At 38.8% G+C, this 27,604-nt stretch overlaps 2 protein-coding genes across 3 annotated transcripts in view; one reads left to right on the top strand and one right to left on the bottom strand.

Annotated features, from left to right (window-relative positions):
• Positions 1-1,633: 1,633 nt before the first annotated feature.
• hhat (hedgehog acyltransferase) lies at positions 1,634-19,016 on the top strand. 2 transcript variants are annotated; one of them, XM_030071357.1, is made up of 12 exons: positions 1,634-1,794; positions 2,732-2,879; positions 2,972-3,036; positions 3,705-3,818; positions 3,915-4,109; positions 5,538-5,750; positions 6,025-6,202; positions 6,543-6,693; positions 8,854-8,889; positions 12,121-12,322; positions 12,943-13,087; positions 17,563-19,016. In XM_030071357.1, exons 2-12 carry the CDS (start codon positions 2,759-2,761, stop codon positions 17,646-17,648), a joined length of 1,506 nt encoding a protein of 501 aa, XP_029927217.1. In that variant the 5' UTR covers positions 1,634-1,794; positions 2,732-2,758; the 3' UTR covers positions 17,649-19,016. The 2 variants fall into 2 exon arrangements, with proteins under 2 accessions (XP_029927217.1, XP_029927218.1); XM_030071358.1 differs by lacking the exon at positions 17,563-19,016 and adding an exon at positions 12,634-12,697 and having other exon boundaries at positions 12,943-13,084.
• Positions 19,017-24,091: 5,075 nt separating this feature from the next.
• The window catches only part of kcnh1a (potassium voltage-gated channel, subfamily H (eag-related), member 1a), a 42,243-nt gene continuing 38,730 nt past the window's right edge, over positions 24,092-27,604 (bottom strand). The window contains exon 12 of the mRNA XM_030070542.1: positions 24,092-24,943. Coding sequence (XP_029926402.1) covers positions 24,092-24,943 — 852 coding nt within the window. The remainder of the gene's footprint in view (positions 24,944-27,604) is intronic.

The following is a 27,604-nucleotide window of genomic DNA, read 5'->3' as shown; positions in this document are numbered from 1 at the left end:
GAATGTAGTGTGCAAAACAGTTTGAGAGATAATGAAATCAAAAGATGTGACAGTCAATTATATATGCTGATGACAGGATTTTCTGCACTATGGTTAATATACGGGCAGGCAGAATAGCATAGTGAGTAGTTCTAGCCTTCATGCCATACCTGGTGAAGTGTCCTTGAGTAAGACACTGTATCTTTATCAGCTGGATATAAAACAAAAACATTGCCACAAGCAGCAGTTTGAGGGATCCGAGCATTATCACCGCAATTCAGCTGACAAGAGTGATTATCTGCCTTTTAACCTCTAAATTGGCAAAATGTAAAACCTAACACACTCATAGCCCTATTTTAGTGCTTTAGGTGCTATTATGGCTTCATGCCAGCAAGTTACCAAATTGCCCAGTATTAAAGTTTTTCACCGGTTTAGAATTTTTGTGGTCTAAACTGAACTCACTTGTGCCAAGATGCATTGACTGGCTTAACTGGGCATTTTAGCGGCGCTGTGCAATTTTGGTACCATTTTGACATTAAAATCACCCACCAGTCATTCATTAAGCCCCTACAAAATAGTTTCTGTTTATCAATACTACATATTTAGAAGTTTTTTTTTTTTTCCCATAAAAATAACATCCCTTAGTGCCTTAAAATGGCTTAAATGCAACTTCTAAACCTTGCCCTCATTAAAAATGTGTAGATCTATAAATACACAAATATTACCCTCTTGCCTTCTCACCAGAGCATAAATAACCAGACCGCTCTTTATAAAATGTGGGAGTCCCGTCCCACGACAGCTGTGAAAATTGTGCTATAATTGATAATATAACCATGAAAAAAATCTCTTAATTGCACTAATATTTTTCATGCAGCCATTTTGAGTTGATCTTGTTGATTTTTTGAAAATAAAACACTCCTGTGGGAAAGCCCTATCCTTGGAATGCGGAGGTCCTGTCCGATGATAGATGAAAATTTCATGATCAAACTATGAGAAAAATATATATTTTCAGCCAATTTCTTTGTTACACTGCTATCCTGTCTGCTAAATCCTATCTGGTTAGTGACATAGTTTATGCATTTAGGCCTACTCATGCAGTGCCAGACAGTATTTCAAGTGGCCCAGCATTCATGGATATATAAATAACAGAGACACTGAGCTCTTTCCACTTTTCATGTTTTCTCAGTCACTTACAGAAACATCCAAGGAAAGGAAAGTTTCATTTTTATTTATGTTATTGTATTTTTAAATCCCTATACAATTCTACTGGAAATGCATTTTGCTCACACAGCATCAAGGAATTTGATGCCTTGAGAAAAAAAATAATGTTTAAAAAATATATAGCCTACATATAAAAAGATGCCTTCAGGTGCAACGAAACATGTCTTGTTAAATTCCAGAAGTACCTTGATAAAGAAAACATGAGTCAGTGATTGATAGAGGTGTGCAGATGTGTATAGTTTAAAGAAATATTCAGAGGACCTCCGGGAATGTCATGAGAGCAACATCACCACAGAATCGAAGAGCAGTGCCTTTTCTTGGTTATTGCGCTGTATTTTCTTAATTCACACTCCTGCACAGCTGGAGGCGGCAGCGCACCAAAAGGTTGTTGACCAGCCACCAGAAAAAATCCGAGAAGAAGAACCAAGAGGAATTGGCTTGCTAGTTTCCCCCCCAGCACTCGTCAGGTGTCTCTTTCTGCTGTTAGTGTCCCTGAAGTCTGGGTTTGACTTGAACGTATCAGCGAATGGGCCAGTCCGGAGAGAGCACCGTCCTTACACAGCGTACACCGACGCCATGCACAGCCGCGTTTAGGTACGTTTTCGCTAGCCAACGTGATACATTAGCTAGTTTGGGCATCTTTTCCTGCTTGGAGCTTGAGTAAAGACCTGGAGGAGAGAGAGTTTTCATCAAGTGAATTGCGGTGGCAAAATAGCTCAAACTTAGCCTACAGTTTAGCGGACTGACCCACGTCGACGTAATTTCAAACACTTTAAAGTACGCCAGTTTAGCATCTTCATATCACTGTGGGACCCCAACAAGAAAAACACAGTAAATCTCCACATGTGTAGGACTGAGCAAGGGTCCTCTGCACCACTTTATATTTTTAACAGCATAGAAATAAAACAAAAAAAAAAAAACAGAGGAATGTCTGGATAGGCTAATGTATTCATGCACAAAACCTGAGAAAGTTCGCACTGAATCAGTATTTGGCTAATGAAGTGAGCCATTGTAGGTACTGCACATACAGTGTAGAAAGAGTTCATATGGTTTAAAGTTATCCATAACACTGAAATGGACCAGCAATCAGTCAGTTTGACAATATAGCATTTCCAACAGTCTAGGCATTAATTTGCTTCTGTTTTGAAGGAAAGTTCATAAACAAGGATTATAGCCTGGTAGAGCTGAGATAATGTGTCAGTGAAGATAATGGGACATTACTTGCTTTCCATCCACCATGGGATCCTATCACATGAAACTAAACATGAGGAGCTGTAACAACACACTGTGTACTGGAAGTTCAGGAGAATCTTATTTCAGTGGCATATTTTGAGGATTCAGCACACCGTTTTTAAAATATTGATGTGCAAGTTGAGCATATTTTTCAGGAAGACCCCAAATTCTAGTTAAAGTTGTATAAGGACTAGTGCCTCTTGACTGCTTGTGAGTGAATTTAATTGATTGTGTGTGTGTGTGTGTGTGTGTGTGTGTGTGTGTGTGTGTGTGTGTGTGTGTCTCATTAACTGTGTAGGTACCTTTCAGTAGTGTTATTAGCCCGATGACATCTACATCAAAGGCTCAGTTGGCAGCACTGCCACAGAAAGAGATCCTCGTGTACTGGGTGCTTTCCTTTGGCTCTCATCTGTACTCTTTCTATGAACTGCACAGATTCTCCAAAGGTAAGAGATATGATTGATAGGTAGATGTTTGATCAAATAATGTAATTATAACAGCCATAAATGAAGCTGTCAATTCTCCTGTTTTACTTCAGAGCATGAATCAAGGTTAGAGAGAGAATTCCAGTTGGAGCAAGGCCTGCTGAAGCGCTTCAAAAGGGTGAGTTCAGTGTTCAGGTCGCTGTTTAAACCCCATTGCCAATGTGCAGTATGCATTGTTTGGAAGACATTTCACACTCTTGGAATTTTGCTTTGTGCACTTTAACTTAAAAACACACATTTCTGCTGCACAAAAAGCCAATGGAAAGAGAATTTTCTAAAAGCTCAGGTCAAAAGGAACATTTGCCATAAATACAGGATGTGGTATAAGTTCAAAAAATTGTTAATTGGAGCTTTAAACCTAATTTGGGCAGTTAGGGTGATTTCTTAAATTCTGTCTGCCCACATTTGTTATTTAAAATTAATTAGAAAATTTCAAGAGTAGCCTTCGCCTTATGAGCGCTGGGATAGGCTCCAGCACCCCCCCGCGACCCTAGTGAGAATAAGCGGTTTAGAAGATGAATGAATGAATGAATTTCAAGAGTATATATGAATAATTCAAAATACTCTTTATGCTTATCATGTTCAAGGTAACACTTTAAAGAGTATTCCAAGTAAGGCTTCAGTTTTCAAAGATTTTATCCTACTGCTTTATTGTTAAGACACAAAAGCCGTGCCCCCAACACATTTTTGGCCGTTCAAAGTTTTTTTTTGTTTCACAACCCTGCATCATGTTCTCAGCTCACATAGGTGTCACAGGCCCATGGTGAAATTAGTTGTTTTTGTCAGGACCCCACAGACTTTGAGTGGAGTTTCTGGAGTGAATGGGCCAAGAAGTCTCTGCTGTGGACTCTGATCGGCCATGGCGTGATATCGAGGCTGACCGCCATCTTCTTCCCCAAGGTACAGAAGGAAGTGGCCGCTACAAAATAGAAATGGAAAATGTTGTTAATACATTGAGATTTTCATTTCAACGCATTTTTCATGTTTTTCGGACAGTTCAGGGTGCCGTGTCTCTTGATCTATGGCGTTGTTGCAGCGTACAGTGTATTAGGAGTGAAAGGTGTGAGTGTGCTGCTGGTGCACCTCAGCCTGTCCTTCTCAGTGGCCCAGCTGCGCAGGCCTGCTCTGTCCTGGACCTGCAGCCTGCTGCTGCTCTCCACCCTTCACATTCAACGGCTGCAGGAGATCCAGGTGAGTTGGAGGAGCAGTTCAGACACGCCTAATAGTAGAGCTGCATCTAGCATTGCATTAAATAGAGAAAATGGCTAAATTTTTTGCCATGGCTTAAGATTGCTGTCTGTTTTTCTCAAATAGTTTTACTAGAGTTTAAAACTGCTGGTGGGTTTAAATGGTGCATAGCAACCTCACTGATGATCTCTGATTGCATTTCACTTACACCATTTTCTTAATTGACTAATTTGAAAAACACTTTTTCACTTGTTGGGGAACTCAGCTCTAAATAGATCATTCCCACACACTGTTATCTTAAATAAATAATTTAAACAATCTGGAGCAAGAGAACATTGTGCAGCAATGACGTATTTAGAGATACTTGTAACGTTGGATTGAACTTACTCCTACGCACCTGTGATAGAACACCAGGTGTGCAGTATAATCTCATTTTGTCACTTTCTTTTTTTATTCATGGCTGCTGAGGACCAGCATTTCAGCCTCAGGGAAAGCTGTATCCATTCCTGCAGAGAATGAATTTAACATAGTATTCAGCACAGGTAAAAGGTATTTGCTCTATGATGCTGCACAACTATCAGTTAAATTGATACAATTTTGATTTTTATTGTTAAATAATTTTTTTTTTTTTATTGTTTTGTTTTCCATCTAAAAACTATGTGATGAAACATGTTTTCTAAACTGAACACCAGGGGGCACAAGACACTAAAGTAACCTGCAGGAAATGACCACTGTGTTCCAGTATTCTCCTCCCAAAATGCCAGATAACAATTGGGGGAATCTGAAATGACTTTGACTATTCAGTGGAACCTATCTTTTTGCTCATTTTGTCAAAACAGGACTGCAGATTGAAAACACTGAAAACACTGTGGTGTCATGATGATTTTTTTTTTTTTTTTTTTTTTTTTTTTGATTGTTACAAGAAATTTTGACTTTGCACCCTAAGTTGTCTTTTTAGGACGAGCCAACTAGAATGCTATTGTAATTGGTAAAATCTTGTACTACATTATGTAAAATAGATGAAAAGGCCAGATAGGCATTGAAAAACATTGAAACAAACATTGAAAAATTAACCTTCTTAGCATTTGTATAATATTGAATTATGTGTCAAAGCAGATGAACTGAAAATCCTAATAGTTAATAAATTCTTTTAAGGTGACCTTGTGTAGGTATTTTTGACCTATGTGTTGCTATTTGAGAAGTGGTGAGTGTTTTGAGCTTTCCATAACCAATTGTCTAGAAATGCATTAACTGTGACGTCAACATTTCTGTTCTGTGTCAAATATTTGGTCAAACAGTGATTTACAGTGATTAAAGAGTGATTAATTAACTGAATGGGGATTTTTTTGTGCAAAATGTCATTACTTATGAATGGGTTTCCCAGTAACATGACGGAATTCATTGCACTTGCTGTATCATTGTGTTGAACAGAGAGGCTGGTATAAAACAGAGGAGGAGTACTATCTGTTGCTGTTCAGTGTTGCTGTCTGTGGCCTTCGCTTCATCAGCTTCAGTCTTGAGCATTGCTGGTGCCCACTGGAACTTGGCAGAGTTGAGCAGCTCTTCTGGATGCTTTCCTACTCCTTTTATCATCCTCTGTTCTACAATGGACCAATTATCACGTACAGAGACTACATTCAGCAGGTGAGCAACTGAGACTATTCCAAAAGTAAACTGCAGTTTGGTCTAGAATTACCTCTTTTTTTCTTTTTATAGAAGACCCAGTTCATGTTTTCAGAATAACTTTTTTGCTGTCAGTCAATTACATGCTGTTTATGTGTGGGAAACAGTCCTAGGAGTGGGGTATCTTTGTCCAGTAGCACGTCATAGTTTCTTTTGGGATTGGAGATTGAGCCAGTGACCCGTTTGACGGGTAAAGGCTCTCCCTTAAAAATGTGCCAACCTTTCACCCTTGCAGATGCGGAGACCTGCTGAGGAAAGTGACACAGACAAAGCTGTGTTTAGCTACCTGCTGCTCAGAGCCGGAAGGATCTTTCTGTGGTGGCTCATTGCAGAATACATGATCCACGTAATGTACATGCATTCTATCCAGACCAATGAGACCTACTTAGAAATTCTTCCCCCTTGGGCTTTAGGTAAGTCTGTGTATCCATTTCTTTGAGTCTTTTAACGGAAAATACTATTACTATTGAGTGCTTGCTCTTTGATTTCATTCCCAGTTTGACACAGAACATGATTATGGGATGCTGAATTGAACGATGCATTACCCCCACACCTCTCCTAGGTTTAGGAGTGATTATTACTAATGGATGACCCCCATGCGCTGCCCCACACAGACCTTTTTAACAGCAAATGTTTCAGCAGCAAATGACCTTGTCTTAAAGCATAATTAGGGAAACGCTAGGAAAATGTAAAATGTGTATGTCAAACCTGATATGTTGACTGTGAACCCCTCTTCTTTGCCCCATATGACAGGTGGTCTGGCCCTGGCCCTCGTCCAGTTCTTCTATGTGAAGTACCTGGTACTGTTTGGCTTGCCATCTGTCCTGGCTACACTGGATAAACTTGTTCCCCCGAAGCTTCCTCGCTGCGTCAGCATCATGTACAGTTTCACAGGGATGTGGAGGTGAGTTTGTACAGGGGAGTCAACCCTACTTAGCACCACTGATATACCCTGCAGTATTTGTTGGTGGCCTGCATGACAACTTTGTGTTGGGGGTGCAACATTCCATAACGCCTTTTGTTTATGGAAAAGCTAGCATCTCTGGTATGCTTTGAGAAGAGGTGTATTTAATGTCAAGTTCTTCAAGTGGTCAGTGTGCTTTTGCAATCAGATTCTCTGAGCATGGAGATTTGTCTCATCTTCTGTCATTAAAGGCAATCAGAACAATAGGTCATCTCCTCAACGTCAAGAACAGTACATCCTTCTCTCAGAATCAAGCCAAAATGGTTTATTCACTGAGACCAACCTTACTCAGAATTTTTCTTGTCCCTTTGAACTATTTGCTCCATGCTTTCTATCTTCTTTCTGGCATGTTAGCAAATAAAATCAAATGTTTCATCAGTGGTGAGCAACCAAGTGTAGTGGTTCTCCTTAAAACAGACTTTCAATCCATTATGAACAATTTATTAGCAGTGCCGTAAAAAAACAAAGCAAAACATAAAGCCAGCATTTCTGTATGTTCAACTCACAATGTAAATCATGCCTAGCATTTGGTGCAAGACTTTGTAACAAGTGACATGATATGAGTCTCTCCCTTTTAGCATGGTTCTGAAAATTATTACATTCACATTACATATTCACATAATATCCCTCCAGAATAACACCAGTTTTCATATAATTAATAAAACTGTTTTATATTATTGAGCGTTTTAGAACTACTCAGAAACTGCTGGATAAGCTTAGTGAAATGAACAAGAAAAACAAACAATATGGATAAGACTTTTTTTTAACTTTGAAGTGACTAAATCAAAAATACAAATACAGCAACAGTTATAAATCATGCCTGTTTGAATGCGAATTAGCTGTATGAACCAGGTTTGAGAGTATGTGACAGTTACAGTTTATGTGAAACAAAATCCTAATGTACATGCAATAATTAATGAGTATAAAGAGGAAAGATGCTATATTTTCAGTGTTTAATGAATGGAGATGAAATGTGAGACTAGCTTTTAAATTAAGTTAAGGCTTTTGCATGCTTTGAGAAGCCAAAGTTTAAATACACCTTATACAGTCGCATCAGTTAATTCAATCACATCAACCTTCACAGAGAATGCATTCTCAAGTAACATTTCATGGGGATTGCCACATTTATTAAGCTCATCTAAAACTTCACAGAGGAGCAACAAAGGCTATGCCTAGCTTATGCTGAAGGGGTCACAATTGCTTAAGTTAATTAAGAGACATAGCAGTACTTCTTACACAAGGAAAGAGCACCTTAATGAACATATGGAAAGGCTAATTCCCACTAAGCTTCCACAGCTTACATGGATATGTCAGCACAGTGAGGAGCATCCAGCAATGAAAACTGTGCATCACACTGCCATTTGTCTTTGCCATTTCTCACTGTAGCCCTCTTCTGTGGGACACAGCCATTACCTCATCTCTTCTGGGCCAGTAGAGATTACTGGGTGATGTGATGCAAAATGTAACATGCAGCTCAGCTTTAACAAAACACATAAGATGCAAAATATAAACGATTTGACAAATTAACGGCATTTTGTAATATGCTGGTTTAGGCCATGGCAATAAATAACAGGTAAAAACAAAAAATAAAACAGATGGACATTTTAGAGAATGTTTCAGCATTTTGTGTGACTGGCATGTTAGTGACTCTAGCCAAATCCTTCTGCCCGTAAATACAATCACTAATGACAAACTACCCTCTTTCTTCAGTCCATATCAGACTGAGATGGAAGCCTGTGTTGGTTTTGCAGTAAAATGCATTGGTTGTAACCTAGATCCATCACTGTGCTGTCAGCAACACACTCCAATCCGGCTTGTGTCTGCTGAGCTGGCCAATGTTGATGGCATTGATGGAATGCATAAAGCTGTCCAGTGAAATCATTGACAAAACAGCATCTGTTTATAGACGGAGTGAAAAAGGGCCTTTTCTAATCTTTCTAATGAGACACACACACACACACACACACACTCTCTCACAGAGTACATGCCTCAGTTTATATGGTCTCTAAGCCCAGTGCTCAGGTGTTTCTTAGGGAAGGCTATATTATTATGTAAATTTCCAACTCAGACATTGAGTTTTTTTTCCCCCCACTCTTTTAGGCATTTTGATGAGGGGCTGTATCGATGGCTCATCAGGTAAGAGGCACTTCATCAAATTCTAAGAGTGGTGGACAGCCTAATTCAAATGTGAATGCTTATTAAAAATGTAAATTTTACTCGAATTCAAATAACAGTTATAATTAGAGTTCCTTGTTTTCTTTTTCTTGTACCACAAAAAACTCATTTCCGTTTTTTTGTTTTTCCTCCCAGAGCTGTTACTTATTGCACATGCACTCAAAGAGCTCATTTAGTGTCAGGCATTGAACTTATCAGTTGAATTACACTCATAAACGTGTTGTTGTGCTGCTCCCTGCCAACACGTGTATCTCAACAAACAAGGATGCTGCATTTGCATGTAGGTCTTTCATAATTATGAGGCTGCATATCATAGGTGAATAGTTTTCTGTTCCGTTACTGTTCCCTCCACCCAAGAGAAATGCCACCCTGTTTAATATGTGCATATGTGATAGCAGCATTATGCGTTTGCTCACTTGTACTTTAAACAACACGCATTATTAGTTTGTCTGCTTTTAATGATGCACACTTGGCTGAATGTAGCCTGTTGGGAGTTTATGGTCTGCTTGGTAGATGTGGGTTGCTACATTAAGGCACCACTACTGTTCCACAGTTGTCACAGAGCAGGGTGATTTTCTGTAAGAAAGTTAACTTGTCTTCAGTATTTTTTTTTTTTTTTTTTTTTTTGCTAATTCCTGTTTGTGTTTTTGCTTGGTGAGGATAGTGGTGTACATATACAATTGCTTTTTTAGCTCAGAGTGAAAAATGGTACATTTACCATTTAAGTTGGATTATAATTAATGCCACAATATAAATTGCAAATACGAGTTTCCATTTTAATCTGTGTCCACTGGAAATTGTTTTCGCTTGCTTTAATGGCATCCTTTGCAATTATCCTGCTGCAGATGCAAAATGATACCCATGACACAATGCCCCCACGTTTCTTCCAGTGAAAGTGCTGTTAAAGAGCTTTTAATGCGGTTCTGAAATTCTGCTGTAATTGTCTGAAGAGTGTGAGATGAGTGCGTAGGTGTTAAATGATGTGCTCCACATGACTCATTCCTGATGCCCTGTCTCCCTGGGCAGCTAAGTGGCTCATTCCTTGCCATTCCATTACGGTTTCTCCGCCTGTATGCCACTGTGTCTCAGGTTCTCTTGTTACCCACACACAAGTCTTATTGTCCGACAAAAGAGCTCTTACTGCTCCATTTATTTCAAAGTAGGGGTTCATACAGAGGGTTATTTGGTTGAGTTGTTACAGACACATATGAAAAGGAACAGACAAGCTTTTGATCCCAAGTGCTGGGCATAATTTGTCATAAATTAGTAAGTGGGGGGCATAGTGATGTTTTTCTTTGGTTTTGATTTATATTTGCAGAACACGTATCTCTGTATGAGTTGATGAGTCAACCATCAACATCAGTTGCCATCACTGTCATATTTTCCCACTCGTTTAAAGCCTGTATGCATATTGTGTGTGGTCAAGTGTTACCTGATACATTGGCTATTTTGGTATTGTTTCTACAGTAAATCATCATGTTTGTTATCATCTGTTTAATATCCTTTTGTCATCTACATCTAAATAATGTTCGACAAATTGATAGATCTTCAGGACTTTTTGTTGAATTAATTTGGCAGTCACTCTGACACTTTGGTTGTTGTTGACTTTATCTCTCCATCTGTTCTTGCATCTACTTTTATCGCCCAATATGGCCAAGCTGGCTACTCTCTTGAAGACTTAGAAGTGCTGGCTCATCTTTCAGGAGCATTGATTATCCACAGGGTGGCAGAGATAATTAGTTCCCAGCTCAGCAACACTAGACTGAAAGTGATGTTTGCTTGTAGGCCTAAGTGTTGTGAAGTGATGCAACATGCCGAGGCTACGGGTACCCCAGGGGAAGGGAGACAAGTTCTTGCAATACCTGAGACCATTTTTCTTCACATCGTGCACAATAGTCTTGTTACCTTAGTGGCCATGTGCTTGTACATTGACTTTGAGTAATGGTGATTCAGAACATTAATTTAATGCTTGTCTGAGTGTTTGATATTATTCAGATTGTGTGGGTTATTATATGAACTTATTTTTATATAACACATTTCGTCAATCTCATTAAACGATCAAAAAAATAAAGTCTCTTAGGAATAAGGATATTAATATTTGTTGAATTGTCATTTGAAAAATATTTAATTCATAATTGTGTAGCCATGTGTTTTCCTTGGTTGCTATTTAACCTTTATTAACCTTTCTTCACTACAGCAGGACTGCTTTGTGTAAACAAGTGTTAAAATGACACCTCACACACCTATGACAGGTAGACAACATGGACGGACAAACTCGGTGAAAAGCTGGAAGTGGGGAGCAGCTTGGGCAGTGTTGAAGGTTCAGTGCTGATCACAGAGGCCTATGTGGAATTATTAAGCCAGTTGTAGCATTAATATCGTCTTGGCAGAATTGATATTCTATGCGGTACTTCTGTTTTTGCTCTGGGCATCAGAGCATTGCTCATTTGAATAAAAATCAATGAACATGACATGTTAATTTCTGTGACAGGTGCTCTTTGGAATTCATTGTTGCACTGTGGTGCCATGTTCAACCCCTTTGTTTTACATCTGTGCTATTCACAGGCTGCAGTGTGCCTGTCCGTGCTGTCTTTTACGAAAGAAAAATAATGAAGTAATTTTATTGCCTCATCGGCAGTAATATGTTGAAATGTATTAATATGACTAATTACAGTGTAATACCACGAATGAGACTGCCCATTTTTAAATGTAACAGACCACAGAAGGGCTGAACGATATGGAGATTAATTTTACAGATATTGGGATTGCAGTATGATTAGCAATTTTAGTGTGAATGATAATTTTTGTGTTAGAACTTCCATTATTCAATGAAAAGCTGTTAAAATGATGATGGTGTGATTTGTGGGGTTTGTACATGTTTTCTTACATTTGTAAATTACAATTTGTAGCACTGTAATATTTTATTTACAAAATAATGTTTTATCAGACATTTTGCCTTTAATCAAAAAATTGTAGCCCCTGCAATTTCGATATTGACCATACCCATATTGTACTTTCGACAATATTTGGATTAATTTTTCATACCTAGACCTCAGGAATTCAAGCTGGATGGCATGGCATAAGCTACATAAGGATCTTTTTAGTGTAAGGACTGTAATGTCCTTTTGGCAGTTTATTCTTGTTGATGGCATTCCCATGTTGCTCGCATTAAAGCCTGTGCACTTGTTCCAGATACATCTACGTCCCATTGGGAGGTTCACGTCACGGTCTGCTTTACAAAATGCTGTCCACCGGCCTGGCGTTCGGGTTTGTCTGCCTCTGGCATGGGGGCCATGACTACTTGCAGTACTGGGCCCTGATGAATTGGACTGGAGTTCTGGTGGAAAATGGATTGAAGACTCTCTTTGCCTCAACCTTTATCCACCCCATTATTGTAAGTTTGAGATCCAAGCCTTTACCTTCAACAGTGCAAAGAAGTGAGAGTCAAAAAGAATATATTGGAAACTTTAATACAGACAGAATTCAGAGCTAGTTCCAGTGATTGAATATTCATTTCAGGATGTGTGTACATGAACAAGTCAATCCCAAAGCTAGAAAAAGAGTCGAGACAATGTGATTTATTAAGAGACAATGCCTACAGCTGCTCCAGCAAGGATAGATGAAGGACCAACTTCATTGACTCTGTGATGTAAAGAAAGCCTCTTGGTATGTAAAAGCCCGAGTAAACATTCATATGTCTATAAGTCTGTTTCCAGTCCACTGAAAATGGAGATGCTGTGGGCCGCTTCTCTTGATGGCAGCATAGATTGTGAGTCAGCAGCTTTTAGCTCTGTGAGAATTCATGCTCTCAAAATAATGTTTCAAGATTATAATGATATTATACAAGTGGGTTTCAGAGGAGATTTCCCACCCAGGTGTAATGGTATCCTTTGCAGTCCTCCTAGTTTATGGTTATACACTGCAAGCTTCTGCCTCACACTTTGGTGTGTTTTGCATCTCAGATTTGTGACAAAAAATCTTTTGTGGTTTTACTGTATTTCTGGCATTCCCCAGGAGCACTACTTGTCTGCACCCATGAAAAGACGCTGCATTGCCCTTCTCTCTTCCTTCTCCACTGCCATGCTCATCCTCTCTAATCTGGTATTCCTTGGGGGGATACATGTTGGCAGAATCTTCTGGAAGCGTGTCTTCGTTCAAGGTAAATTGCCTTCAACAACACTCACTCAACAGGATTTGCCATGTCGCCTTTATTTCCAGATTTGTTTCCAATGTGGAGTATGAGCTGTATAATCTTTTAGTATCCATTGTTAAATGGATTAAAATTACTTGCATTGTACTTTTAGGACTGAGCACATTCTCTGCCAAAGATAACAGCAACTCAGACTAAGCAGAGATTGTTACTCTCTGTAGTGACAGATGTAGATGTCCAAAATATTTATTTGTTGCATACAAGGCAGGACTTGTAAACCCTCCATTAGGCTGAAGCCCATGTGCAGTACCAACACCTAAACATATTTCACCTCAACATTACTAATGGTATAATCAGTAATTTCTTTTAATGTTTCTGGCAAAATACAAGTAAAAATATCTTGGCAGTTTGGATGGAATGTAACTATATTGGTTTACTCCTCATTTTATTTAGCAGTCATTGTGTTACAGTGGATGGCAAGGCTGTGGTTTAACTGTGTCTCTTGGCAACTGCATGTGGAAATTCTCACAAATAGAAAAATGTCTGTTTCAGAGCAGCCTGACCAAGATCCCAAATGGGGACTGGAAAGCTGTCTCACATTAAATGGTGAGACGCAGTAGAGTGTGCTGGTTTTCTTTTAGCGCTTTAAAAAACAAAACAACATTATAACAATAAAAGTCAGGTTATCCTAATATGCATAACATAATCCCACACAATACTCTCTTGGTTTTAAGTTAAAATTATGAGTTAAAAAAAGCTAAACCAACCTCTTTATTATGAATTATTCAAAGCAAGTATGACAGACTGAACAATGAGAAATTTGGTTTTATGGGGGAGCTTTTCAGTGGTCAAAGACTCATTTCAGGTCCCTTATCCCTTAAAACACTAATCAGGGTGTCCTGGTGCCTCAGCCTGCAGAGCGTGCACCATTACAGCTAAGTCCTTGGCCTGGGTTTGATTGTAGCCTGGGCCCTTTGCTGCATGTCATCCCTCTCTCCGCCGTGTCGTTCCTCGCTCTGCTGTAACTAACCAATGAAGCAGAAATGCCAAAAGGAGAAAACAAAAAACAAAACAACACCAAAACAAAACTGAGAAACAACAAAGCATCACAGATGAGTCTGACTCTTGGTAAAGAATAAAATAGACCACTGAAAAAGTGACAACTTGATTTTGGTGCCTCTCGTGCGTGTTGGTAAATTTGTACCATAAAATGAAATGTAGCGGGTGCAGCCTCTATTCCCAGTGCAATTCCTTATGCCTGCATGATAAACCACCTAGGGAGAGTTGTGGTTTGTCTCATTAACAAGAGATCAATGCTTTTAAATCAGCCTGCCAGTGGTTTTTAATGGTGCTGGCAGTGGCTTTAATGTTCTCTGACCTCTCTGATGAGTTGCATACATATATGTTTCTCTTAAAGAGGCACATTCCTTATTACTCTGTTTATAGTGGAGTATAGTGATGGGACATGTCGATTTTGGCATCAGCATCATCAGATCTACATTGGCTTAATGCTGAGTGTTGCTGTGATTCAGTTTTTATTCTAGCCAGCAGGGCAAGCAGCTCCTTCCAGATTCCTCTGGGTGTGCTGACATTAGTCAGTGGCTGTATCTGCCAGGTGCTGAACTGCACATATTAGAAAAATCTGTGGTGGTAAGACATACCAGTAGATGCATACTTTAATATTAATTCAAAGTGGTCACTCAACATATATAACTATCCCGCTTTATTTAAAATTACTTTCAAATCAAATAGAATTTTTTTTTACTTATTTCCCAAATCTAGATTTACAAGCATTATAACTTGCTAGCCCACGCTAATCTTTCATTTTGCATGTCTTAACACAATTCAAAATGAATAATAATTAAACCATCGGACTCTTAAGACTCTACTCCTTTTCATATCAAAAGATAAAAAAGGAATCACTCCATTATCCTGCCAATAATGCAACAATGTGAAATAGGTGAGTTCCAATTGGTTAAAAGCCTAATGAAGCACCACCATCGTTACAGTTAATGTATGCAATAAATACCTTTTCATCTACACAAGACTCAACTAATACTTGGTGTTATACCACACCACTGAAAACAGAAACTACTCAGCCTTGTTTCAACCTCATCAAATCTTCTCACCTAATATGCACATGTATTAAATCACTTATTTAAATGAACCTGATTTCTAATGAAGATTGGCCCTTGCAATTACTGGGGCACACTTTAATAAAATACATCTTCCCACAATTATTACACTTAGTTTTAACAATCATTTCTTTTCAGTTTCAGTCTAATAAATTAGATTAACCATATGTTTTGTAGCTTTCTTAGCCAATGTGTAATTTTCTCAGTTGTCATGGTGCTGTCCCAGACTGTAAACAAATTACTTGTATGAACTTTTCATACCCTTTGTTGTCTCAATAATCGACATCGGTAAAAACGAGTGGCGTCGTTGTAAATGAAATGGAAGAAAGGGTCACACTTCAAACTGAGGTAGTCATCTTTTGTCTCTGTTTGTGTGGCGATTTTGTGTTCAGGGAGATGGAGGAGGCAGTACTCACCTTACAAGTGCTCAATGTCCCAGTCCTACTCCTCACTGACTATGCATTTAGACCACAAGTGGCCTTTAACCTCATTTGCACTCCAAGTACGCTGTGTTAATCAAGACACAAGAACAACTGTATTGAAAATTGCCTGATGAACAGCACAGTCATTTTCACTCATCTTTATCATTTCTCTGCCACTACCAACAAACTGCAGCTATTTTTAAATGCATACAGCCAGTTATGATTAAGTGCCCTTGAGCAAGACCCTTAATCCCTATCAGCACTATAGGTGCTGTTCTGCTGATTTCCCAGTGGAGGAGGACAACTAAAAAAAGAATTGCCAAGCGTATAACACTGTTATTATTATATAAATAAATCCAAATGTCATTAGGTTGCCAGGATATCGTACATTATCCATCATAGTAAACACAGTCCATGTCTGTATTGTTTGGAGAAGCAACTTGCTTGTTCATTTTAAACAATAATTGTGATAACTAGAAGCGAGTGTCCACATAGCCTTTACCTCATCATACATCATCATCATTTTGACAAAGTAAACCATAATTCATTCATTTTTTCCATGGCTCTTTGTATTTAAGATGTCTCCTGTAGGCAGTTGCGAGGGAGAGGAGCAGTTTTGATGTTTGCTTCTACCTGCTAATATTATGCTTAGAGTTGGCATCCATTTTCAGTACCGTTGCTCACAGTATACAGCCAAGGCATGATGCTAACTTGTTGACAAATATAACAAATGTGAACAGGGGATCTAGAATGTCACCAGTTTCTTTCTTTAGTATCAAAGACTGAATGATAGACTTTTCCTGCCACTGCCAAAATATAACAGTGTATTGTGTGCTACTGTCAATTTCTGCATTTACACTAACTGTTAATTTGATGAAGCCCTGCTGCCTGTGTCAGTGACATCAAATGACAGATTGTTGGTGGGAGAAAAATATTTCACACTGAGGGCGTTAATGAAATTTACTCACTTGCAAAAACAAAACACTGGGACGTCTTGGCACGATGGAAAGGATTGCTCATTGTTGATTTAGGGTGCTGGACTAAAAGGTTTGAAATGGTCCTAATCCAATTTACATGTAGATATGTAATCTTTTAAAAGCATGCACGAAAAAGCTTCATCAACTCTTTTCAAAAATAAAGCGTTTTTCTCCAATTTAGTACAAATGCCATGATTAATTGGGTCTGAAAGATTAGCAGCAATAAGCTGGCGCTTGTATTTGGAAATAGAAATCCCACTGATGATAGTGCTCTCTTTCTGAAAGCACTGCTTACAACCAAAACAGAGTAAAACTAACCCACACTGCACAACATATTGCACAACTTTAATGTTGTACTGGATGATATGAAATAAAACAGTCTGTCACCAAAACATGGTCTGTTTCGCTGACCTTTGTGCACCGAGGGAGCTTGTAACAGTCCAGCTGTGCATAAACCAGCCTGCGTTTATGTGAATGAGATTTTGAAAAGAATAGATCATTGAAATGCATTGTGGTTGCAGGTGCAGGTTACTGAGAGAATCTGGAGGCAGGCCAGTTGTGGATGAGGTGTGGACAGCTGTCCCTAGCCACTAGACCTTCCAAGGAGCAGCTATATATAGAACAAAAGGAAAAACTGTAGCGCAAATTTGAATGGTGTAACTTTAGTGAGATTGGACTCAAGTATTCATCAAGAAGGTTACTGTCTTACTTACTTTGTTTTGAAGTAGCCAGTCTAAGGAAAAAAAAACATGACCGAAACTAAGGTCTGGTTTAGGAAAAAATGAGCGAGGAGTGGTCGAACACTGAATCCATTACATAAGAATGAGTTTTGGTCTCAGTGGAATTATTTCTGTCGGCAATAGTTTACTGTTCATGGTGAAACGAATATGTTGAGAGTGTAGTGATTTATTTAAAAGAGTATTTATGTATACTTTTTTTATGTATTTCAGGCTGGTGTACTATAGCCCCACCCATGTTGGCTTTCCTGTACTGCTTTGCTCAGATTGGACTTGAATGGACATCTAACCCACCATGAGTCACCTTGCAGTGGCACTGGATTTGAAAACCCTGCTGTTATACAAGCAGAACAACCTGCTGAGTCCAGTGCCTTGTCTTCACCAGCCAGAGTCTCTATGGCATATCTGGTTCACCGCCAGCGTCTCCACTGTTTTCAGAAGCCGTCCAAAGCTGGCCGGACTGTGAGTGAGCCAGCCACTTCACACAGCCTAGCCACACTGGACATAAGCTAAGACATAAAGGATCAACGTTTACTCATTTGGGAAGAGATGGTCTCTGTATTTTCTGGAAAATGCGTGTTGTATTGACTTGAAGTCTAATGCAGTCAATGTACACTGTAAATTCAGACTAGGCCCTAATGGGTGTTATACCTCATCCTGTTTTCTACCTATTAAGCTGCACTGAATCTACATAATTCCAGGTGACTGTAACAAAAAAAAAAAAAAAAAGGAGGCTAAACCAGTCTTGGTTATATGTCTCTGATTAGGTAGTGCTCAGTGGTGCATTAAGCTGAAGAACTTCTCTTTTCAGCTTTGCTGTCATCCTTTGGCCAGCCACAGGAACAGTAGGTTGTTATTGGTGCACACACAGGACTGAATGGATGGGTAAAAAACTACAGTATTTATTTGTATTATCTTCCCCAAGGTATAATGTGCAATGGGAAAAAATATGATGGTGGAACTAAGAGTGAAATCTTTAAAGGCTGTATACATTAACAGTGAATTCACCACAGCTAAGGGAAGATGACCAGTGAGGAGTGCAGTGAGAAGCTGCTTATTGTGAACAGAGAGGAAACTAAAACCTGCCCATATTGTTTATGATCAATTATCTTAATTCAATTTGAAAAACATGGCCAGTGAGATAAATACAGATAGCATAGTAATTCCTAATAATAAGTTAGATTTAAATAACATTCTCTGATAATTTACTATCTTGAAACCATATGCAAAAGCTCTTCACATTTCAGACTGCAGTAATTAATTCATTGTATAATTTGGTGGATGATAACATATCCAGTAATTGAGGCAAACTCCTTGTTGAAGGGATAATCAAGAACCTGCTTCAGGAGGTTTAATTTTCCATGCTTTAATGTTTGAGCACAGACAAGATCTGCCAAGAGAATCTGAACCTCCTGCCATAATTATTCACAATACTCAATAAGGTGAAAGCAAATAGCTCCAGGTTGTGGCTTCCAAGAAGCTGTGGATGGACCAGTGTGCATTGTTATTCAGAGGAGCCGCTGCTGAAACTCATTAAGTCTAGTTAAGACTAGTTGCCTTTAATTCTGACAAGCGTCTTTCCCTTTAACATATGGTTCCCACACCTGTGTTTGCCATTTCTTTCTCAATCAATCAGTCAATTAATCAATAAAGCATCTTAATTTGCACTTGTGTGATTGTGTGAAGTGGACCAATGCTGACTTAACAAGTGCAAGCCGTTTTGGTCAGTGTAAATGATGAGAATGCAAGAACGCTTTAATTGTCAGTCTATTCTTTTGATGAGCCTCCTGGTTTTTCATTAGTTGATTTATCTTCTTGTCTGTGGGATTATCACATCTGTGGCACTAAGTAGGATCAGTGTGTGGGGTCAGGGAGGAATCCTCTTAAATGGACACAAAACTAGAAGGTTAATATAACATAAGAAGATCAGCCACAAGAATACATCTGCTGAATTACACCTTGGATGGCTTAGGAGGAAAGCAACCTTATCAGTGGCAGGGGAGCTAATAAAACAAGTTCCATCACGTCTGCCAGGTTCACATGGATGCAGTCACCACCAACTTCCCAGCGTGAAAAGAATTAGTCCTCAAGCTGAGCACACAGGCTAAGTATAAAATATTTATTGTTATGAACAGTACAGTATGTCACAGTTCTTAACAAAGAGTTCCCATTGTGCTTGCAATAGTTAGATTTCTTATCACATGAAATGTATGTATGACATAGAGGCATGTGGATATTACATAACTGACCATACACTGCAGCCAATCTGTGTTTACTCTCACTGCAGAAACAAAGCATCGCTATGTAATTGGTGCATACGTAGTGTCATGTTGCTAGGCAGCTCACTAGAGCTGTCCAAAAATAATTAGGTTCAATTTGCTTATTCATCTCGACCGTGTTTCAGAAGGGTTCCAGCAGTTTTGCTAGTGCAGGGCTGAACAAGGGTTATGGGGCAATTTTCTGAAGGCACGGTTTTGCATGCTTTTAAATGGCAAACAAAGGTAATGACTGTTTGCCGTAATCACAACAACAGTGATGTAGAGATAGTAATGTGGCAGCAATAGCAATGATAGTAAAAATCCATCATAATCAGCAGCTTAAGGTTTTGCATTATGCATGTTTTTGTTGATGCTTGGACTCCTGTTTATAAATGATACAGAACAGAACTACATATTGCTTTCAAAGGCCTTGTTTTTGAATTTTTGAGTGTGCCTACATGCCATTCCACTGCCATCCAGCCACAGTGATGGTAAAAGATTTAGCCCACCAATGTTGGCTTTAAGTGAAAATATGCGTACAGCTGCAATTCCTATGCAAGCCAGAAAGACCACCTACCTTCCAACAAATGGCTCTACACAGGAGAAGAAATCAGACTTTTAGTCTTATGGGTATGGGATCTGGTGTTTTTTAACGGTTTTTCATGAAAAACTACTAGATCTTCTTGACATATGCTAAAACAAACATTTGAATGCTTCTTATTAACTGCACAAATATCTCAAATGTTGATGCTTAGTATAGCTCACATTCCTGAGACACTGAAATAAGGTTGTGATGGTGAATTAACACAGATAGCGTAAACTGAACTCCTCCAGCATATAAAACCATGAGTATAGGATTCATAGTTTGCATCATTCATAATGAGCATGTAAAACATACATTAAAACACTTAGATTCTATCATTCTTATGTGTCATTGGTGGAAGGAAATAATGACATTATTCTGCTGATTTAAACTAAAAAGTTAAACTCTTTTCCACAATGCAACAATGTATGATGAAGAACAATGGTGCCATTTAAAATTGTCCACACATCCTTACAGGGGCATGAATGGGGGTGAGCATGGCTGAAAATTCTGTAAAGATGCCAACACAAAATGCAGTTGCACATAGTATAGCATTTTCAGAAATGCACTAAATATTTCTCATATGAATTTCAAACGTGGCTGCATAATCACTCATTTCATGTGATTTCAAAGCCTTGTGTAAAATGTCATCACATTTCTATTAAAAATTAATCAAGCGGCCATCAACATGTTCCCCATGCAAGGTTAAGCCTTATATCAGTTTACTAATAATATATGCAATATGCAAATGCTCTACTGGAGTCCTATCAACACATTGTGTCTGCTGTCCTTTGACTTTGTTCCTCCACCAGATTTTAACCAGTTGACCAGTGACTGATATAATACACCACATGTTACATAACATGTCCTCTACATGCTGTGACTGGCTGAAGTTAATTTCTGTTGGCTGACTCTCGGGTGCTATGGTTCTAGACCTCAAAATAAAGTTCTCCATCCATGTTAGTTTGGACAGAGAAAAATCAGTTCACCAAGAACAACATTTTACCTCATTATTTTCAATGATTCGAAAACCTCTGATTCCTATTTGCCAGGAAACTGTTTTGTGGTGCACAACCTTAAATAGATGTACCCTTAAATGAATAATGTATTGAGCTCTTAAAATTGGAGACTGCATTCATAAGAATTTGTCTTGGCCAATTAGGAAGCATATTCTCAAAATAACATGGAATATTACATCTGAATTTACAATCTGAAGGGGGCAATTCTCAATCAGTAGGCAGTACTTAAAATTCCACTGAATTTGCCAATTGCTTAAAAGATATAAAATGATTTGGAGTTTTCTATGTGCAAGAAGGTAATCATATTTTTACTGTAATGACATTCTTTGTAATGATTTGACATAGTAGATTCATAGTAGATTCTGTCCAGCAGAGTGACTGTACTCCTCGTTAACGCTGTCAGCTCTGCACTTTTTACTTTCTGAATTCCTGACTAAAAGTTTGGCTGTGAAACTTGGTGAATACCATCTAACAGAAACATCCAAGCAAGATGGCTTTAGTGGTTTTTACAAGTACTTTTTAGAGCAGGATAAAACGCTTTGTGAACAGAGCCAGAAAGAACAAAGATGAGCTCTAAACCAAGCGGGTTCTCGCCTCTGTGATGACATGCCCATTTATTTTTAGTGTGATGCATTTTTGATGGAAATGTGGCTACAGAATATGTAGGAGTGACAACCACAGCTTCTTTTTACCCTTCGCTGCATCCTTCTTAGTAACAGAAAAGCCATGTGAGGGAGATAAATTATCCATGTACTGATTATTTTTAGCCATTAAAATAATGTTTTTACTGTATATAGGGCAGACACAATACAGGTGGGGATCTTAAGACTTCTAAGCTTGGGACTAAAATTTTTAGGTTCAACCTGGTAAGACGAGTATGATGAAAATGCAGTAAAGACGTAGTGAGCGCTCACTGCAATGTTGTACTAGGACTTATGTGACACCGTGGGTCTTGGTAATTCTAGTAGTAACTCAATATGCACAATTATTTCTTAGCAATACCATCTTTAATGGTCCTGCTACTGTATACTCTGCTGTGTCTGATGCATCCACAGATAGGATGGTGAAATAGAATATTCTATAAAAGGGGCAGGATAATAATAATAATAATAATAATAATAATAATAATAATAATAATAATAATAATACTACACTTAAAAATTGCTGGTGCACCTAAATTTAACGTTTCATTTGTTTGGCTTTCCTTCATCTTTGCAATAGTGATTTGAGCCTACACACATCACCACTGAACAATGACGGCAAATAAAGCAATCAGAGGGCGACAAAGTGTGATCTGTATGTCCTGACACAGTTTAGGTCTACCACTGCTGATAGTAAAAATCCACTCTATAACTTAAAAAGCTATAAGCCATTATACAATGGGCTGTGAAAAAACGCAATATTCAAAACCTTGACACTTGACAAATACTTAACCTTTGAGCAGGTGTGCCAAATTTAATGCAGATCAACCACTCAGGTTTTTGTTTCATGGCTCTGTGTTGAATGGTGGTGATGAGGTTTTGCTGGGCAGACACAGAAAGGCATGCAAGCATGTGCAACAAACAAAAAACATCTCCAAAACCATTAAAGGTAAAAATCACAATTTAAAAAAAAAATAATAATAATAATCCAGGTGTTATCATCTTGGACAGCTTGCCTACGTTTGCTTCCCCTGCAGCCACCCAAGGCTCTAATCCATGACATCATGAAGTGACAATTTGTGGAGATACTGCAATAAATGGGCAGCTGGCTTGATGCACTAGTTTGCATTTCACATGTAAATAATTTCTATTACAGTAATAATATCCAAAGGCAGTCTTTCAGGTCACTGTAATAGTAGTGTGGTTAGATATGGGGCGCAACTACAGTACCTGCATGTACCATCAGCATTACGTGAGTATGTTTAATCACAGCTAGAGTTAGAATGCATGGATTTTATAGAAAGGTTACTAGCTCATCTATATTGCTCTAGTAGTGTCTATATATATATATATGAAAATCACAAATAATAGATAACATGAAGGATGGATAGCTTATTTCCTGCTGCCACTATAGTTAACAACAATTTAATTTTTCATACATCACATCTATCCATGCTTTACTGGAATTATAACCTCTGCTGAGACAGCTCTTTGAACAATTGGACTGCTTGGCCAGAACAACCTGTTGTATAATTCATGATAATAATGACAGTTGAAATAACAGGAAAATACATCTGTCATTCAAGGAAATTACCCCGAAACTGTTCAGTGTCTAAAAAGTCTTTCCTCCTTCTCAATACAAATTACCTGGTGTGTATGTGGCATCGATTAATCAAATATGAATCAACTGGATTTTGATGCAAAACTCTTTTATGTGACATGCAAGGAACCTTACAAATTTCTCAATAACAAACCACTGAATCATGCGGTTCCCACTGAAGCTTTCAAACATAGGCAAAAATTGTAATACATTATGCAACTGTGTGCTTTTGTTCAGACTTTGAAACTGTGATGGTGTGAAACAGTGATTGAACTCAAGATTAAATTATTACTTGTTAAGCTATTTCCCATTGTGGGCTATGGAACAATAAACCAAACCTATGTACAAAAATCACAGACCTGTGAGCATCTGGGTTACGTTCAATGTTCAGTGAGTATTTTATGACTGGTAGGTGCCAAAATGTGAGGCTACATCGACATACTGTCACCTTGACCTCTCATCATGAGTTCCCTTGTTCACCGACAGGCACTGGGGTAAGAGCCAGTGAATCTCTAAGACCACGGTGCTCCCCAATCTAAATGGAGTGCCCGATGCAACCTCAGCCATCCAAGTAATCTGGATTGTACTGAATCCCACCAAATGATCAGTTCAGTGCTGTCTGATGACTCCATCAGACATCCTTAAGAGAAGATGTCCTCTTTGTCCAGCTCTGGTGAATTGGGTCTGGAAATCTCAAAGAGAGGCTGTGGAGAGCCAGCAGCATCTCTCCTCGCCTTGAGGAGCTTAAGTGCTTCTGTGAGTTGCGCCTCCAGGCCAGACATTCGGACATTCAGGTTCTTGAGGTCGTCCTTCAGCTCCAGTTTGAACTCCTGAAGTGAGGCCTGAAGTGTTTGCTCTGGGATGGGGTAGAAGGTATGCCTGGTCTCCGGCTGTACAGGACTGCGGTCCTGTGGTGTTGTGCGGAAATCACCCATTTTGTCCAGGCGCAGGTCGCTTTTGGTGATACCACTGTCACAGGAGTCTGTCTTCTTTAGAGACATCTGTGATTCATGCACTTTGGTCCGTTCAGGCAATGTTTCCATGGATTCGGCCTTAGACACTTTGTTCCAGTTGTCGGCCTTGGCCATGGACTCTTTGAAACGACCCCAACCTTTGACTTTCACAGGCTCGGCTGGCCGACATGCTACAAATGCAATGGGAGAAGGTGGTTGGAGCTTGGCTTTATCCGAGGGGGTAGAGTTGGGGGGTGTTGAAGATGAAGGTGTTGCTGGGCTTTCTGTTACTGTGACAATGCTGGTGGTGGCAATAGAGCTTTTAACTGTGGGGGCCTCAACATAAACAGGGCCTTTCTCTATATCATGCTCATCTAGGTCAGGTTTATCAGTTGCCATGCGGGCTTCCTTCTGCTGTCTAAAACGCTGAAAGAGTCTTCGTACGGGATGATCCGGTGGCAGGTTCAGAGGTGCCTCATTTTTACGTCTCAGGCGCTCTTCTTCCTCTCGTTTCACATCACTGATCTTTCGAAAGACAATCTGCAAGAAAATGAAATAAATAATTTCTCTATACATCAACTCATATCTCTGTAGGTTAATAGACAGTATATAACACTGACACCCAGGTAGAAATAATCTCTGGGTAGATGTTCAGGTTTGTCTTGTTCACTGATTGTGAGCATGTGAGCAAGAAGACTGTCGAAAAGTATGTTTAAAAATGTGTGCGCTCTGTAAATGTCACCATAAAGAGGGTATTCCCAAGGCACAGAGGGAAAGTTCATATCATGCCTTTGGCTTCAATGGGTGAGGAAGCACAGTAATTTTATTACATAGTTGCTAATGGACTACTGCACTTTGAATAGTTGCAAATTTTGAATTTGCAGTTCAGTGATGCAATTTTGCTTGTGCTTTTGCTGATGTACCTTTTTAGGTTATTTTAGTTTGCCATGCTGCTGCCTCCTTGGCCAGGCCTCTCTTCAAAAATATATCTAAGTGAGACTATAGTTAATCAATGCATTCTAAAGCAGAATTCATATTTGGTATTTTAACTCCCAGGAATAGTCCATTCAAACAATATTTTTAAACAAAGACTTGAGTTTGGGTTATGTGCAGGTACTCCATTGATAATGAATAGGTAACTGCTTTTGTGGACTACAGAATATTTCTTATTTTGCATTGCCTCTGTCCTCAAAAATCCACTTGGATTCTCTAACCTTTATTATTTCTCCTATTGTGTGTATTGAGTAGGTGCACATTATACATCACAATGATATTAAACTTTCCAATGGTTCTGGCGGTAAGAGATTTGTTTAGGCTGACAAATATTGATTAGGCTATATTAGACTATTTTAATAATATATTTCAGCATTAAATTGAGTTTCAGACTGTTTAAGTAGACATAAAATCCTACTAAAATATTAGCGGGTTTCAGTTAATGGTGAAGAGACAGGACACAATTCAAACAGCTAACTACAGGAGACAGTTGTAAATCAGTGGCACAAACTGAACTGCCCAGAGCTCAGCGGGAACACATTCCTAAGATGCCATGGTATTCTACAAACTCTGACTTGGACCAGCCTTCCAGACAGTTTCAGCATCCAACGTCTTGTAGGAAAGTTACATGGGAGGAAAAACAATTCAGTCAGCAGTTGGTCTTTACAAGATGTAGTAAAATGTCAATGCTAATGAGCCATTTTTTTTCCTGCTGCATATGGAAACCGCTTAATTGGATTATTCTGATGATCAGAGAAAGAGCTATAATTTTTTTTATTGTATATGTGTAAACTTGGTTAATTAGTTTAGGGTACTCAGTGCCTGGAACTGATGCTGGTTCTTGATTACAGTGTCAAATATCTGCATAATTTGAAAAAGGATCTTAACATTTTCTTGAGACACATTCATATGGTTTTAAACTACTTTCTTTAACAGTGCACTAATCAATATCATGGGACTGCTGCCTAACATGGGTCAAGGGTATTACTTAGAGAGTGTGAGTTTAATCCACAATTTCATGTTATTATCCCATGGGAGATTAGGTCTGCAGCACACTGAAAACTAAGCCAATTTGTCTTAGCTCATTTATCATGTAATCATTTTGCAGAGATGCAAAACATGTGGTTTGCTCTGTTGTTTGGTACTTGCTAAAATGATTACATAATGATTGAGCTGAGACAAATCTGTCCATTCGTTTTAAGTGGACGGAAAAGCTAATCCCCTATGGATTATGCTCCTCCTGTGCTAGAAGAACCCCAAGATGTGCAGAGGTCGCGCCACTTTGTTCATCATTATTATTGTTTCCAAGGTGAAAATCTCAATCAATATTTATATTTGTCCACATGAACCAACATGGAAACGTTGGAGATGGGTTTGCACTTGTGTCATATTTATGTTGCGCTTGTGCAACATAAACGTTGCACAAAAATTGTTGCTTTGACTACATATTTGATATTTGATAAATAATGCATTTGATAAATAATGCAAATGTATTGGGATTCAGCTGTAACTACATTGTTGCAGAGGAACCTTTTCCATGTAAAAGGCACCTGTATTCCAGTCTGTGCCATCCATTCAATCTCTTCCAGGATTTCCCATCTGTATAAATCTATAACTTACAGGGCCCTTGTGAACGGTCAGTTCAATGCAGTAGATGAGATTGCCTCTCCATATGCATGCAATTCAATCTCACTTGCTTTCTCTTGGGGAGAGTAACCATATTATGAACGAGATGCATCTTGATAGCTATGATCATACTGTTGCTGTCACTGCTGTTCATTTCCTAATGGACGATGCAAGAGCGCCTTTATGTATTCTTTTTCCACCCTGCATTAATCTATAGAAAACAGAATTAAGAACTGTGTGTGACACTTTGCATGTCTTTGTAGGTGAGCATTTCACAACAGTAAATGATAATATAAAGAAATTAAAAACAATGTGGTGTGTGTTGGCTTTTCTGGTTGACTCCATTGAGTCACACTGATTCCCTCAGAGTATCAGAATACATTAATAGCATGCCTTACCTCCTCCTGGGTTGAAACGTGTGCAGCATTCTGGCACACCACTTTTGTGTAGACACTTAGAGTGTAAGGCAACCCCCCCCCCTAAAAACCTCACAGGTTCGATTCATTTTGCAGTGGGTTACTGTTTTGAAATGATCAAATCACTGGTCCTAGTCTCCAAGGTGAACTTGAAACATCTACCTCG

The sequence above is a fragment of the Myripristis murdjan genome, chromosome 15, assembly GCF_902150065.1.
Source record: "Myripristis murdjan chromosome 15, fMyrMur1.1, whole genome shotgun sequence".
In the NCBI taxonomy this organism is placed as follows: domain Eukaryota; kingdom Metazoa; phylum Chordata; class Actinopteri; order Holocentriformes; family Holocentridae; genus Myripristis; species Myripristis murdjan.
Note: the sequence above shows the minus strand (reverse complement) of the source record. Positions and strands in the feature narration are given on the sequence as shown.